Source organism: Colletes gigas, unplaced genomic scaffold (genome assembly GCF_013123115.1).
Source record: "Colletes gigas isolate AHSC1104 unplaced genomic scaffold, ASM1312311v1 Colletes_gigas_Sc00013, whole genome shotgun sequence".
Lineage (NCBI taxonomy): Eukaryota > Metazoa > Arthropoda > Insecta > Hymenoptera > Colletidae > Colletes > Colletes gigas.
The window spans coordinates 538031-552850 of record NW_025106642.1 but is presented as its reverse complement, the minus strand read 5'-3'; the positions used below and the strand labels follow the sequence as shown (position 1 = coordinate 552850).

The window sequence follows — 14820 nt, the reverse complement described above, 5'->3', positions numbered from 1 at the left end:
TAATCGAAGGGAAAATGAAAATTTGTCCGCTATGCAAGAAAGACTTAGCCGCTGGACTGGCGCGATTCAAATTCCGAGTAAATTGAATGGTCGGGGACGCGTGTCCCACGGTCCTACTTTTGTTTTCTTTCATTTTCGCGGTCGGACATTGAAATATTTGCTCTAGAATGCAAATTGCGTTTGCCCGGGGTATCGTGAGAATTTAAATTACGAGTTCATTTAATTCAGGCACCTGTAATGACACTGAGGCATCTCCTTCCCTGGAAAACGAAAACGTGGACGTTGTTTAAGTACTTCCTATTAGATATCCGCGTCTTTCCATCGCATTAATTCCGACGAAAATATGCAGAGGGTTCAGAAAAGCGTTCAACAGTTTGCCATGGTAAGCAGTTCTTTGTTAAAATTAATGGGTCAAATTGTTTTTAACGAAAATTGAGGCAAATGCAATTTGTCGCCCGAGGGAATACGATTTTCAATCTATAGACAACGAGGCACTTTTATTGGAAATTTGATTTATTTTAAGATAGGTTACGATGGATATTTTTCGTAAAGATGGCAAAGATACCAACTATAGAAAATTAAGAAGAGATTCCGAAAGTGTTGGATTAGAATAACCTTTCAAGACCTCGAGACCTAATAAATCAATTTTTCGTCGATGGTCACTCATAACGATATGCTCCTCCTGTCGCCTGGGCTACCATTTTTCTCCCGTATTTGATTCATACGTCACGCGAAACGAGTGCAACAATATGCATCCGTTCCAAATAACGAATAAAAGCCTATAAATCCCGGCGCCGCGCCGGTGTATTCGTCGTACGTTCGCGGCAATATCCGGTGCCGTACACGTTTTTGCAAAAAGCGCGGTCGCTCGCGTATACGTCAGCCTGGAATTGTAAAACCGTCTCGCCGAGGAAAATCCAGCTCTTTCACGTAACAGTACGTGCGCCGGGGCTTGATATATACCCCGAATTATTATTTTGACGTTTCGGGTCAGCCTTTCTTCCCACATCTCGAGTCTACCGCTTCTTAAGCCGCCCAGACCATTAATCATGTCAGCAAAATAAAAGTGTACCTGGTGCCGAGAAAAATGATACGGTGAAAGAGATCGTCGACCAGCGAGCGGAATACATTATTGTCATTGGTTTTTGCAACGCGCGACGGCTCTGTTTCTTCCTTTTCTCCCTTTATTTCCGCCCGGTGACATTAATTAGCGTGCCGACAACGTGTGACGCGTTATGCTGGCACAGTAGGGACAGATCGTTTTAGTATTTTACGTCGACCAAGGGAAACCCATTCGCGAAGACGAGGATAAAACTTATCGGTTCGGTACATTTATTTTTCAGACGCGTATTAAAACTCAAAATTTCCCCTTTTGTTCGACGTTAAATGGCCCGTTTTCATACGTTTTCTCGCTACTAAAGTTTCATTCCATTAATCACCTTTATTTGAACGTGATCATCGAAAATACGATCGCACATAATTCCCACGGATTGCTACGTCGAGGCGTTTCCATATCAGAGGGTGTTAAATATTAATCCTCCCCAAGAAGAAAATAATCCTTTCGTATTTCCCTGGGCATAGTGCAATGTTTGTCTCAAAAATTGTTTTTACCTGTGTGCGTGACGGAGTTAACCAGAGTAAACAGATTTTGTGTTTCTTTTAAATCCTTGTGCCTTGTGCAGCTACGTATATCGTACTTCCACGCCATTGTAGGTAATATATAGCGGTGTGGTTTGGCATGAGGTCGAGAACGTAATATCTGAGGAACAGACGTATTGTTGAAACGTTACGACGGAGCTCCCATGTAATACTGGCCGTTTGTAAAATAATGTCGGTACAAGAAGCCAGCAGATTGAAGAAAGAACAAAAATAAATGAGAGGAACGTTGTTCACGGTAGATTTAGAACTTCGCCTTTATTTCTGAAGTTCAACTTTTATTTTTCATTCATCGTGTCGTAGGGGAAGAAAATTGCAAATTTTACTTGGGACTCGAATTACTTTGAGTTTGTGCTTTCTTACGACTGTCGTAAATCCACTTTAAGAACGAAGTTGATTCGCAGTTAAAAATAACTTTGAAAATAATTTTGAATGGTCAAAAATGTTTGAACATTTCAAAAGTTAAATTAGCAGATCAATTCGCTGGAAATTTTCAAAAAGCTGGATTATTTCTGTGCGATTTGATTGCGCCGAATCCGATTATGAAAGAATAATTTTACGATCGAAGCTCCAAATTAAGGTATTGCTTTGGTCGCATTAGTGCAAATTTGACATATTCGAAGGACTCGATCTGTCCCTCTTCGTTTTTAATCTACTATCGGAGCGTCATAGACTACGTACTTTTCGATCGGCGTTTAAATCTCGCTGGAGAAAGTTTTTTTCCCCGTTTTATTAACTTTAAACAAGTTTTTTTAATTAGCAAAATACTTTAATGCTAAAAAATTGATGTAGAAATATAGTTTTAAACGTGAGCGATGCAATTATATTTTATACATTTGCATTTAATCCGTTGCAATTTGTTAAACGAAACTTTCGTAAGCATTGGTTATGAATTCGCATGAAATATTAGAATATTTAATTTCGGGAGCAAAATACTTGTCTTTGTGGAACGAGACGATGGTTGAATGTGTTCGTAGCATTTAAAGGGAAATATGAAATATTCGAAATAGTGGACCGAAGCGAACTTATGGAAAAGATTTCTGGTGTCTGTAAAGTAAAATTCAGAAAAGCAAACACAAAGCAGAGTGCAGGGGGCGAAACTCGGATCAGTTTACAGCGCAGGAAGGTCATCTTTGCTCGGCAGGAAGTCGCGTATACCGCAATGCAGTTCAAGATGCCACGTATCCCGTGTACCGTGTCCCATATCCTTCGTCTGGAAGCGTCGCTGCCGGTATGCACATAATGGCACCACTGCGTGGTCTCGAAGAACTCGTTCCGAAAGCGGTCGATTGCCGCGTCGCGACGTTAGGAACGAACAGGATGATCCGCGTCTGTCCTTCAGAACGAAACGGACAAGTGAACTCGACGGACGAATCGATTCTCGACGAAGAATCTTGTCGCGTCAAAGTAAATGTGAAAATAAACATAGAAGGCGGCATAAATTATAATAGTTTATATGCTCATTGGATAGGGGATGAAATACCCTTTAAAATGAGAGTTTGTACGAGTCGATAGCTTTATTAGTTCCGGAGATATAGCGATTTTAGTTTCAAGTCGATGCGGTGGCTAGTTTCGGAGATATAAGGGTCCGAAGCGTTTGTTTACTTTTTTGCTACGGTCTTGTCAAGGTCGTTGACCGGCACGTGACGCGTGGGAACTAGGTCACTCGGCCACTCGCTCGCGAGTCACGTGCGAGAAAGAGAGGTCCAGCGCGACGCGTCAGACGGAGACAGAGATAGTCGAATTAAGAAAAATTACCCCTTTACATAAATTACGATATCTCCGAAACGAGAAGTCCGATCGACAAAAACCAAAAGCCATTTTAAAGGGGAAGGTTTACCGCTCCCAACGATCGCTCAGTTATGCAGATAACATGTGTAGTTTCGGAACTGCACGCGTCTAAAGTTTAACTATTTTTAATACGCGTTGTTTGACTGTTTCAAGGCAGTGAAAACTTAAAATTCTCTCCTTTCACCTTTGCTATACATATATTTCCTATTTACATCGGAAGCTAACTAGAATTTGCGGTAGATTTAGTGCTAAACGACGTTTGGAAAGCAAGATATCATCCTTCTGTCCTATTTTATCGCGTAACCTGGGCCCTGTCTTCCCGGTTCGTGTCCTAAAAATAACAGAGCCTCGAGTTACGAGACTGCATCTTCGAATCGTTCGACGTGTCGAACAGTAAAGGATTTTACGAGCCCGTAGGTTTTGTCATAAGGAATCGGATTCGTTTTATAGCGACAGGAAGTTGGTGTAACACGAGGGATGCAAACACGTATGTAAAAGGAGATATCGATGAGTCGACTTGTCTTTTTTTCACGAACGAATGAATCGACGGAGTTGCGAGTTTCTATTCTAAGGGGTTTCAAAGAAGAATTTTGTATTCAATTGTTTGCGGTATAGTTAAGTAAATTGCCGATTGTATTTAGAATGCGAAAGCAAGGAACGAAATGTTTCGTGCAGCGAATATTTATCTCCGAACGAGGGGCAACGCGACGCAGTCGCTTGTAGGGTGTTAATAATCCATAGCAAGGGCCTTTTAAAACAAATTCGTCGACGCTCCATTGTTGTACGTACACACGTGTGTCATGAAAGCGGGAAACGCAGCGCGTTGTGCTCTTTAGGTAGGTAAAGGGGGTGACTAGAGGCGGAACAATGCCACTTTACGCTGGCTATATTTATATTTTCCAGTTGTCCCGGTCTCTTTTCACGTTCTTCGTTAATGCGGATAATTATGTTCCTCTAGAATTTCGGTACAACGTAGTCTGTCATAAAGCCAAATATAATGTACGCATTACCTGGCTTACTACGCGGCATTATTAAATCCAGAAAATGAGGAGTACGTACTACGCGGAACTCGTTATCTGAGCGTGTTGTACACGAACGAGGACATGTTAAGTGGTGGAAAGCATGCACCGTTCGCGAGCTACATTTTTTTACAACGAAATCTCGAAATATCGTGTGACAAATTTCTCATGGGCTGCAAACATACAACAACATCGAGACATTATCTAAATTACGAGGACGGGGGCAATAGCTGCGTTCTAATCCAACTTACTGTATCGAACGACAGAAAGTAAATAGCAAATTTTCGTCAAGCATCGGTAAGAATTGGTTTCCTTATTTAAGAAACGAGGTCTGCTGTTGTGCTAGTCTCTATCTTGGTCCACTTGTAATCTGCTCGAGGACCGCGGTCGTGAAACGCGGACAATTTTGATAATACCGCGGACGACGTCGAGGACAATTAGAGAGGATCCTATACCGACGGTGATAACATTCTCGAATATTTAAGAGCGCGTTGCGCGTGCCGTTGTGTGCGTCGGGTTGTTCGACAAACAATAGACTTGCCGAGTAAGCCTCCGCTAGGCGCGACGATACACCATCCTCCTCGAAGATCACCGTTGATGCTTGCCTCGCCGTGGGATGCCCGGGCATTATATCGGTGATTATATCGGTAGACGCTGATAGCGAGAAAATGGAAGCCCGACGTCAGCATCGGAGGGTGGCTCTCCAGCAACGTCGTTCGACCTCTTCAGCGTCCGCGGCAGTCGAACAATGCCGGCCGCGGGAACTCGCTTTTCGCGCCAAGTATCGTCGAGCAATTTACGCGGCTGGAGCGAAGAACCAGAAGGGGGGAAAAAAGAGAACGATACGAGCAGGGTGAAAAGAAAAACGGATCGAAGGAAAACTCTGTTATAGACAACGACCGAGCTCGTCGAACAAAAGGAACGAAAGGGAGATCGTACGACAAGCTGACAAGCGAAACTTGAATTTATGCGTGTACAAAGGAACGACGAAATCCAGGGAAGCGATTTTGTCGATGGTAATTGCCAGAGTGGGACGACCAGCGAACGATCCACGGGTATTTAATACAATCGTGCATCGAGAGCACTTTGAACATTGACATCGATTCTGCTTTATGCGGAACTAATGCGCTTGATACGGATCCGTTGCCGAGAACCGAAAAGAGCCAATTGTTGCGAATGAAATACGTAATGGTCCGGATTTTGTTCGATTACAATATTCACCGATTAGCAAACGATATAAAAGAAATAATAGGAAATATGCTGCTCGACGCTCGAGGCGGGTCTGGGTTTGATCCGATCGACCACTTTTGCGACACGTGATTGACACTTTCGAATAGTAATAAGCCACACGTGCTACGAGCATGGTTCCGCATGCCGTGGTGAAATACGAATATCGCACGACGCGAATTTTTTCACTCGATTCGTAAAAAATTTTTGGGCGTTGCATATCGACGGTGTTAACGAGCGACCCGCTTCTGTCTCTTTGATTTCAGATTATTGACGTTCTGCTATCTGGCGGCTCTGAATTGCTGGTTGCTGCTCTGCCCAGCGACACTTTCGCACGATTGGCAGATGGGATCCGTTCCTTTGGTCGCTTCGTTGGCTGACACCAGAAATCTGGCGACCTGCCTGTTTTTCGGCGGTTGTCTCATTCTCACGTACAAAGCCTTCACAGATTTCGAGGTAAGCGCTGCGAACGACGAGTACATTACGCCGTCGATACGTCCGAAAGGTTTATGCAAATTGCGCCGTTCCGTTCAATTTTACACGGGCAAACAAAAACGGAAAAGCTCGCGCGAAAATACGTTGTATAAAGAAATCGCCTCTCCGGGTTACAAATCGGAATATTACGCATTAATTTTAATTGCAATAATGGAGAGCCGATCGGAAAATGAGAAACGAATGTTTGGAAAGGTGTACCCTCCATCGCATCAATTTTATTTTACCTCGCAAAGAGAAAATTATTTCATGTATATGTACATATTTATACGTTCATAAATAAATTAATACTCCGATCGAACGATATTGCCACGGAAAGTAAATATTATTTGGTGTCCAATCGATCACATTATACGATAGGTTTTTCAAGATCAATTCGATATTTACGATAAAAGAGGTGCCCGACTTTAATTGCTCGTATCTTTACCAACTATCGAGTAACTATGTCCACCGTTCTAAACCCGTGTGCGATCGTGTTAGACAAGTTGGAGCAGTCGCGGTCCATCCGTTGCGAGTATCGGTCAACGTACCGCAAAAGAAGGTTGCTCGATCGAACAATTGCTCCGGCGTTTGTTGAACACGCTCGTAGGTAGCAACGCGAGGTTAAACGACCGGCCAGTTATCGTCCGCAAGAAGTCATTTAGCCGTTAAACGTTTCGGCCACGAACGCTCGGAACAGCGAGCCGCGAAGTTCTGTGCAGTTCCGCGCAGTTTCCGCGGGACGAGCGAGGTCTTCTATGATGAAGTTGTACTCGACTCCGAAGGCCATAAAGAAAGTTTCGCGACCAACGACGCTCTGTGTTCCGAGCGATCCGTCAGTAACGCGGCTGAGCGTACAACGTAATCACCTCTTTAAGGTTTAAGACGCTGGTTCTCGGCCACTTTTCTCCGAGGAGGCCGTATCTGTGGTTTTAACGTCGCCGCTTGCCACCCCCCTTTTCCGCTCGGTGTTACATTCTACGCGGAGAGTGGCAGTTAGAGACGACCGAGATCGAGACCCGCGTTTATGGAACCGCGGACGGATGTCTTTTTTCAGGAACGAGGCCGTTCTTCTTGTCCCCGCGCGATAATCTTTCCGCCTAACATCCGATTTCAGAGATGTATCCCTAATAGCGTCTCTCTCGGCATTGTTCTCGATGCTGTATTGTCCGCATTCTACGCGCGTCTTTGACACACTTTGCGGCGAGAGGAGATATGTATGTCGAACCACGAACGAAGAATACACCTGGACGCGTGTTTTGACCCAGAATTGGACTTTCCGCGGATCGATGGGGAAATTCCGAGTTCTCCTACAGAATCCTGAAACGTTTCCCGGAAAATCCTGGATAGAATTTTTACAAGGGATTTGTGTTTCAAATAGTCGTTGACATCTTTTGACAAACGTGTTTATTGGTCAGAGAATACGAAAACTTTGACGACCTGGACTCCGGCGTAACGTCACGGAGCGAAAATACTCTACTGACGTCAATCGAGATACCAGCTAATCGATCATGGTTAGGAAGAAAATGTTTGTTCATGCTTAACACCGTACCAGCAATCTATCAATTCATTTTGATTCCGGAGAGACGTGCAAATATGTCAGCCAGTAATTTTCCCGTTCGTCCCGTTGTGTCTCGCGATCCATTGAAACGTACAATGCATGCGGCGGTGATCACAGAACTGCTGACCCGAAATTGATTCGCGCCAAACACATCTTTGAATAACGCGACGACAACCGGCCACTGCTGCCCGGCCTCGTGTTTACTCATTTCCTGTCTAGTAATCGTTTCATCATCTCCGCTCCCCTTCTTTCGAGCTTATTTACTCGCGCCGCGAGTGACAAACGACGGTAATTTGGCCACGAAAAAACCAGTCGTCCGTGGGAGATTGCGAGTTCGATTAATGAGGACGTGTTCCGATGGAAGTGGCCCGATAAACGTTTAAGCGGGCTCGTATAAACGAGCATTTCGTTCAAACTGGTAGAAGTTGATCGTTTTGCTAAAATAACGATCGCTGGACTTTCATTAACAGCGACGCAACGTACATAGATGTTCCTGCTTGATATCGGAGGATCAAAATTCTGGTGAATTATCCGAACAAATTTATCACGTATCTTTTAATTTCTTTATTTAAAAATACAATTTCAATCGTACATATTTACCACCGTTTCGTTCGTGACTTCGTTGCTCAAAATTTTGTTGGAAGATATAAAGAAGGAAGATTTCGTCGAGATACGGGTTAAACAGCGCCGAAGGTACAGGAACAAAAGATTCGCTTTTATATTCTAGTTCCGTGGCGGGTTTTGCAAACTTCCAGAAACTAGGTTGCAGTTTCCTTGCGAATTTAGTGTTTGAAATTTCTTCGCTGGATGAACTTACTCGAGAGAAATAGAACAAATAGTTGTTCGTTCCGATACTTCCTTTCTTCTCGTTAGGAGAGTGACATACATTTTCGAAACTCGGAGTCGGAGAATTTCAGCGAGCGTTTGCGTCGTCTACGTGATCTGTTCTGATCAGGAAATTCAGTACTTACATTTCACGAATCGCCTCCTGCTTTCATTCCTCGCCGTCTCTATTTTATTAATTCAATTGACATTGCATCAGACTCATCATTTACGTCAAAAAGAAGATTCGGTGATTTCTTTTGAATTACATTCCATTCAAGATAGTTTTCTTGTAATACCATACCATTGCTATTCGTATTCGTATCCAACGTTGCTTCTGATTGGTTGAAACGATCCCTGTATTACATGTTTTCAGACTCGTTTGCAACGTCTTCCAAACAGTTTCTGCTCCCCAATTTGTCAATTTAGATAAGCGTTAGGCACTAGAACTATCAATTTCGGTATCATTTAACTTATCCTCGCGTGTTTGATCACAGTGAACCAATAGTCCTTTGCATCGTTCGTTAACGGCCCCGGTAACAGAATACGCCAGGGATCCTTCGGTTAAGCGACGCATAATTGGGGGCCCTCTTCCTCGTTCAAAGAGTAGTATACTTGGCCACTTGGTTTGGTATTCAAAATAGTTGGAATACTCGCGGCAGAGTGAGTGCATCTCGGATTCGTTGTCTTCGATTAATGGTGCCACGAATAGTATAAATTGTCGTTTATCAACCCGAATTATGCTGTTCGTACGCGAATTGTCACGATGGACATCATCGACTTCGTTACAGAATGAAGTATAAAAATATTAAAATAATTAGGATATCTCTCGTTTGCTTTGTCGCATTTAAATATTTGCACTTTTCGAATGACCGTCTGTAATTTATCATTCGCCTCGACACGTCCGACACTTACCTCGGATGACTCTTCACTTTCTTCGGTGATATCATTACTCTCAGTCACTTCGATACTCGTTCCTGGTCGCCCTTTGTACGCTTATTTTATACTTACGTGATGTATAGTGGAATTGCCTCCGCCGGAACAAGTTTCATCATTTTCAGAATAGATGTTACCTTCCCACCTCTTTCACATTTACAAAACAATATTTGTATTTTCCAGCATTGTATGATCGGCTGATTAGAGAGCTACGCGATCTCCAATTAAAGCAGACTTTTTCGTGGATCCCGACGTTTCGTAAAAGCTTAAGTTTACATAAAAAGTTTCCTCCTCTATCTTGCTACCTATGTTTGAAAAATACTCTTAATATTTTTCTTTCTCGCCGGTAACAGCAGTCCAGTTATCGGACTGTTGATTTTCCTACTCTGCATATTTTATATGATTCTTTTCTTCCGTAGAGTCGGAGGGATTCTCTACGGTCCCACCCTCCTCGGGTGACAAATTATCTTCCCCCTTTGAGAATATTCTATCATTTTCCTTCGCTTTGAAACCCTTGCTTTCAATTTCTGCATTTATTATACAACGAAATTATGATTACACTCAAATAAAAACAATTACAATTGTCAGGGCAAGATTGCTACTCTCTCTTTATCATTCCGTTTGGTATATTTCTTCTATACAGGGTGTTCGGCCACCCTATGTACTTTCGAGAAAAAAATTCTTTGCTATAACTTTTTAACGAAGCCTCAATGAACAAATTAATATCCTTGATTTTCGTCTTATTTTGGCCTCTAGAATCTCCCATTAAAATAAAAATAAAATTGTGTTAACTTTGGTATTTCCAACGATATCGATACCGTAATATTTCTGATTCTCTGATGGAACACATTATATTCCACGCTCCTCCGTGCTTCTCTTCCCTTTTCCGTTTCATCTCCTATTTCATTCACAGATTCGTTGATTTCTCTTCAATACCTTTACGATGTTTCGCGCGGTCGTGTTTATTATTCGCTTCCTCGTGCGTACGAATTGATGTTTCAGCTGTGCTTTCGTGTTTATCATATTTTTCATGAATATTTTCACGAGCGTCTATCTCGGTAGATTCATCGATTCGTGGAGAATTCAGCCAAAGATTTATACCATATTCCGAGAGTTTTTCCTCTTTCTTTGTTTCGTGCGATTTGCAATATAAGGCGTATACAAGGAATCCATGTTTAAATTTGATTTGACGAAAAATTTCTGTAATATTATGCAAGATGGCCAACAAGCTTTTGTACAAGTTTTGATAATACGTAGCTATGAATAATATTTAAACGCCACAGAAGCGTAGATTCGTAAATACTTTGGTAAAAAGTTGCCACAAAAATACGAAATATGGGCGGAACGATAAAGGTTTCACCGCGTGGTATGCTACTGTTCCATTGGGAAACAATTTTCCGATATTCTCTATAGCTCGAGCAATTCCCGCGCAAAAATCATAAACGAAAAACGCGTATTCATCGCGCGAAAACACTTTTAGCATTTTGAAGAATCGTAAACTGTTACTTTACGGTCTATAACGTAGCAACCAAAAGCAATATGCTATTATAAAATAGAAAAATTTTAAACATTATGTAGATTACAAATATTCTACCGACTGTCGTAAACTTGTACGTCAAAAAAGGTAATATCCATCGATCGATATCGACAAACTTTAAAATACACACGTCCGTAAATATTACCAGTTAAAATGAAATGTTGGAAGAATCCCTTACGAATCGATGTTACTTTTTTGTAGTAAAAGTTAACTTTAGTTCAGAGGAAAATAAAATGTGCGCGTTTGATGTACGTTGTTCGACGTCACCTTTCAACTTTCATCCCCGACAGCGTGTCCAAACATACCAGACTTCCATTGACGCCAAGAAACAACCCTCCCCAATCAGTTCCGCTCGAAGTTGATCTCGTTCCCCGAGACTTTAATCCATCCCCGTTGGCGCGTGATTTCTGCTGTCCACCCTCCAAAGAACGCCTCGGCCGACGATCGTTGAAAAAAGCTGCTCTACCAGCGGCGCCGCGACGCCGCGGCGTTCCCCGTGTTTGCCCGACGTTCTACGAACCCCTCACCTTTTGCGATTCGCTCGTTAAACTCTCGACGTTTGAATTTCAACGAGACCTCAGCGGGCCAACGCAACAGGAAGAAAATCTTTGATAACCTCGCACCGATAATAAAATAATATATTTTAATAAAAGACGATATAACTGATAAAAGGAAATTACGCTTTTTGTACGTACTGTTGAAAGCATACCATCGGTGGAAAATTTATTTTAATTAAACAGAAGTCGGGTAACGCGTTCGTTAAATTTTTTTCTCTAGACGAGTTCAAACTAGAAATCGTATAAAAAATTCTATTCCGTAAAGTTTGAATTATTTACAAATAATAATATTTTTGGTATCGTTCGTTTATTATGTTTTCCGTGGGTCAGTATTTATAGTTTGAATTTCTTTTTAACCATTATGTCTATGTTCAAGAATTAGCTCGTTTCGTTAGCAGCACCTCTCATGCGTCAAAATCGATTTTGGGCCTTTGCACATGATCGACATGCGCACGCATCGATCTTCCGCGTGCCGGTCGAAACCTCGTGGCGGCCAAGAGCGCGGCTATTAGCACAGTCTTGTTCAAACCGCCCATAGCGCAACGTGTAGCTCAAGAGTTCAAAAGTCTTTGTGTTGTTCGAATCTTTCCTTTGTGTTTAATTCGCTCACGTTAATTAATACAAGGCTCAAGCTCATAAACCCCTTGGAATTAATACAACTGCAAGGGTATTGTGTCTTGAACTAGCGCATAATTTAGGTAGTTTCTGAAATCTCAATCTCTGCTGGAAATGGCGATCGATAACACGGTTCTCATTAATATTTATTCTCTCGTGACCGCTGTCTTGTGTGTTTTAAAATAAAAAGCTTGTTTAAAATGTTTGCACCAACTCGTTTTTCGCGAACCTTCTACCCGACCGGCAATCTCATTTATACGGTCCACGTTTTCAGTTTCTTCTACTATAAAGCCTAGAGGCACACTACTCGTGACAAGTTTCCAACCATTCGTTGGAAAGGCGAAGGGTAAAACTACGTTCTTTCCTCGTATGAATGTTCTTTAATACGTAGTTAGTGCCTAACGCAACGTGTTCCGGCGCAGTCGAGCAATTTCATTCTAAGGCGGAGAGCTTTTCACCGTTCGCGTCTAACGCAGAAACCTGCGTTTCATTTACAGCAACAGAGGCACCCGCCTCTTCTTCTTGGTTGGATGTTCCTGGTACTGCCGTTCCTCCCCGCATCCAATCTATTTATTACCGTTGGATTCGTCGTCGCGGAACGAGTACTGTACATGCCGAGGTAATATTAATTTATGCCAATTTTCTAGAATTGTTCGATCGAACCGTCCGTTGTTCCTTTCGCGGAATAATTTGATAGAAACGTTATAAAAAATACAAAATGTTAATAATTTTTCAGCGTTGGATGGATCCTTTTGGTCGTTTACGGAATGCAAATCTGCTGGACAGCGATACCACGCAGAAGAAGTTTTATAACCGCGGGAATAGCGCTGCTGTTGATCTTAGGGTGTTACAAAACCGTTCTTCGGAACAAAGACTGGACGTCCAGAGAAACTCTACTCAGGTTAGTCGGACAAAAGTTTAACCAAATCCGGACGCCTCGTTACCGTTCCAAATTAAAGAACAGCTTTAAAGAAGACGCTTATAGACGATCGATTGTTTATTAGCAACAATGCTGGAAATTCCCGTTCGAGAACCGGCATTTTTCTATTGGACAGGAATTTTTTCAGAAAATACGGTCCCTCCTAAAACGCGCATAAAATTTATGGCCGCCAGCTACCATGAAATTCTTCGAGTAATATGTGGATACTTTTACGATAAGTTTCGAGATATATTCTTAATTTCACGTGTAACTACTTTGCTCCTGTAATAAAAAATTACTGCGAGTTCTATAAAAGCGTAACGTGAAATTTTGTAAAAGTGGGTTACTACCTAGAAGGTTTAACAGCTGGCGTTTAAGAAGTACGAAAAACCAGAGTCGCGAAAGGGAATAAAAAAATAAAAAATTATTAGTAGAAAGAAAATTACTGCTCTAAATCTGATGCTTGTTAGATTAGATAGAGCTACATCGTGCAAACTAAAATGTCAGCTCGGTCTCTATATGGATAATACTGTAATTTCTCGCGTATTTCATTTCGTAGAGATAATTTCAGCGAGTCTTGAATAAAACCTGGTACATCCGTCGAACCTTTTCGCGAGCCAAAAGAGAATCGTAGAAAAGAATGAGGGTGGCCCGGCGTTAACGAAATTCCCTAGCCAGTCGTTTGCACGATGTAAGCCTGTTCGCGGCGCGTGGGATCTATCCCCCCACCCGTTGACTAAATTTGCCAAATCGCAAAGTAATTCCGCGAAGATTTACGAGTGGCTCTCAGTCACGGGTCGAACAACGCTCGTGGCGCGGTGCCAGCCTCGTACTTACACGTATGACCGAAACTTGTGCAGAAGCAATTGGGCCGTGCGCGACGATACGAAACGTAACTATCGCAGATAACGCCGGTGACGAGAGAAAGAGCTAGGGGGAGGGTCAAAGAGGGGTTTGGCCTTGTCTGAGCCGGAATCGCCTTGTTGCAGAGCGGGGTTGCGGTCTCTTCCTCACAACGCCAAGATGCATTACAACTTTGCCAACTTCCTCAGAGACATGTCGCATCCGAACCGTGCGATCCTGCATTACCAGCTAGCCCTTTGGTGAGTATGTACTTCGTCCTCGATGTTGTTTGCATTACACGGCTACCGGGACGCAGTCAACGTCCTTGATTCCTCGAGTGTCCGAACTTTTTGCAAAACCGATGGAAACCGGTGTCTTCCAAACTAACTATGATTTCGGTCGGAGTAGCACTCGTCTATTCCCAGTCCACGAAAGATCAAATTAACCATTTTTATTAGTAAAGAAGTATGCTCGTAAGGATTTACGTATTGGTTGACTTTTTCGACACGACAGAGTTCTTCCTTTTATTTAATTTATTCGTAGCACGCTTTAAGCGGATCTCTAGTCGGACATATAACGCTTTACTAATCAGAATTTCACTGAAAATCCAAAAATCCAAATTGGAGACTTTGTTGTTGCGCGTCTGAAAGGTAATACCGTTGATTAAAATAAACTTGAAAGTTCCTTTGGCGTTCGCAAGGCAACCTACGCGTGTCTTTCGTTTCCCAGCTGCGCCGGAGGTTAAAAGGGATGATCATTTATGCCGCTTTGTGTAATGTGCGCTTAACGTTTTCAATTTTCCACTCAGAGGCGCAGACGGTATCGACTGACATCGTTCCATCTATTTCAATAGGATCCTTCTCCCC

At 42.5% G+C, this 14820-nt stretch overlaps 1 protein-coding gene across 1 annotated transcript in view; it reads left to right on the top strand.

Annotated features, from left to right (window-relative positions):
* The window catches only part of LOC122399531 (protein O-mannosyl-transferase TMTC1-like), a 175617-nt gene that overhangs the window by 128039 nt on the left and 32758 nt on the right, over nt 1–14820 (top strand). Inside the window, exons 7-10 of the mRNA XM_043400274.1 lie at nt 5960–6149; nt 12690–12811; nt 12929–13093; nt 14101–14214. Of these exons, the coding sequence (XP_043256209.1) occupies nt 5960–6149; nt 12690–12811; nt 12929–13093; nt 14101–14214 (591 nt within the window). The remainder of the gene's footprint in view (nt 1–5959; nt 6150–12689; nt 12812–12928; nt 13094–14100; nt 14215–14820) is intronic.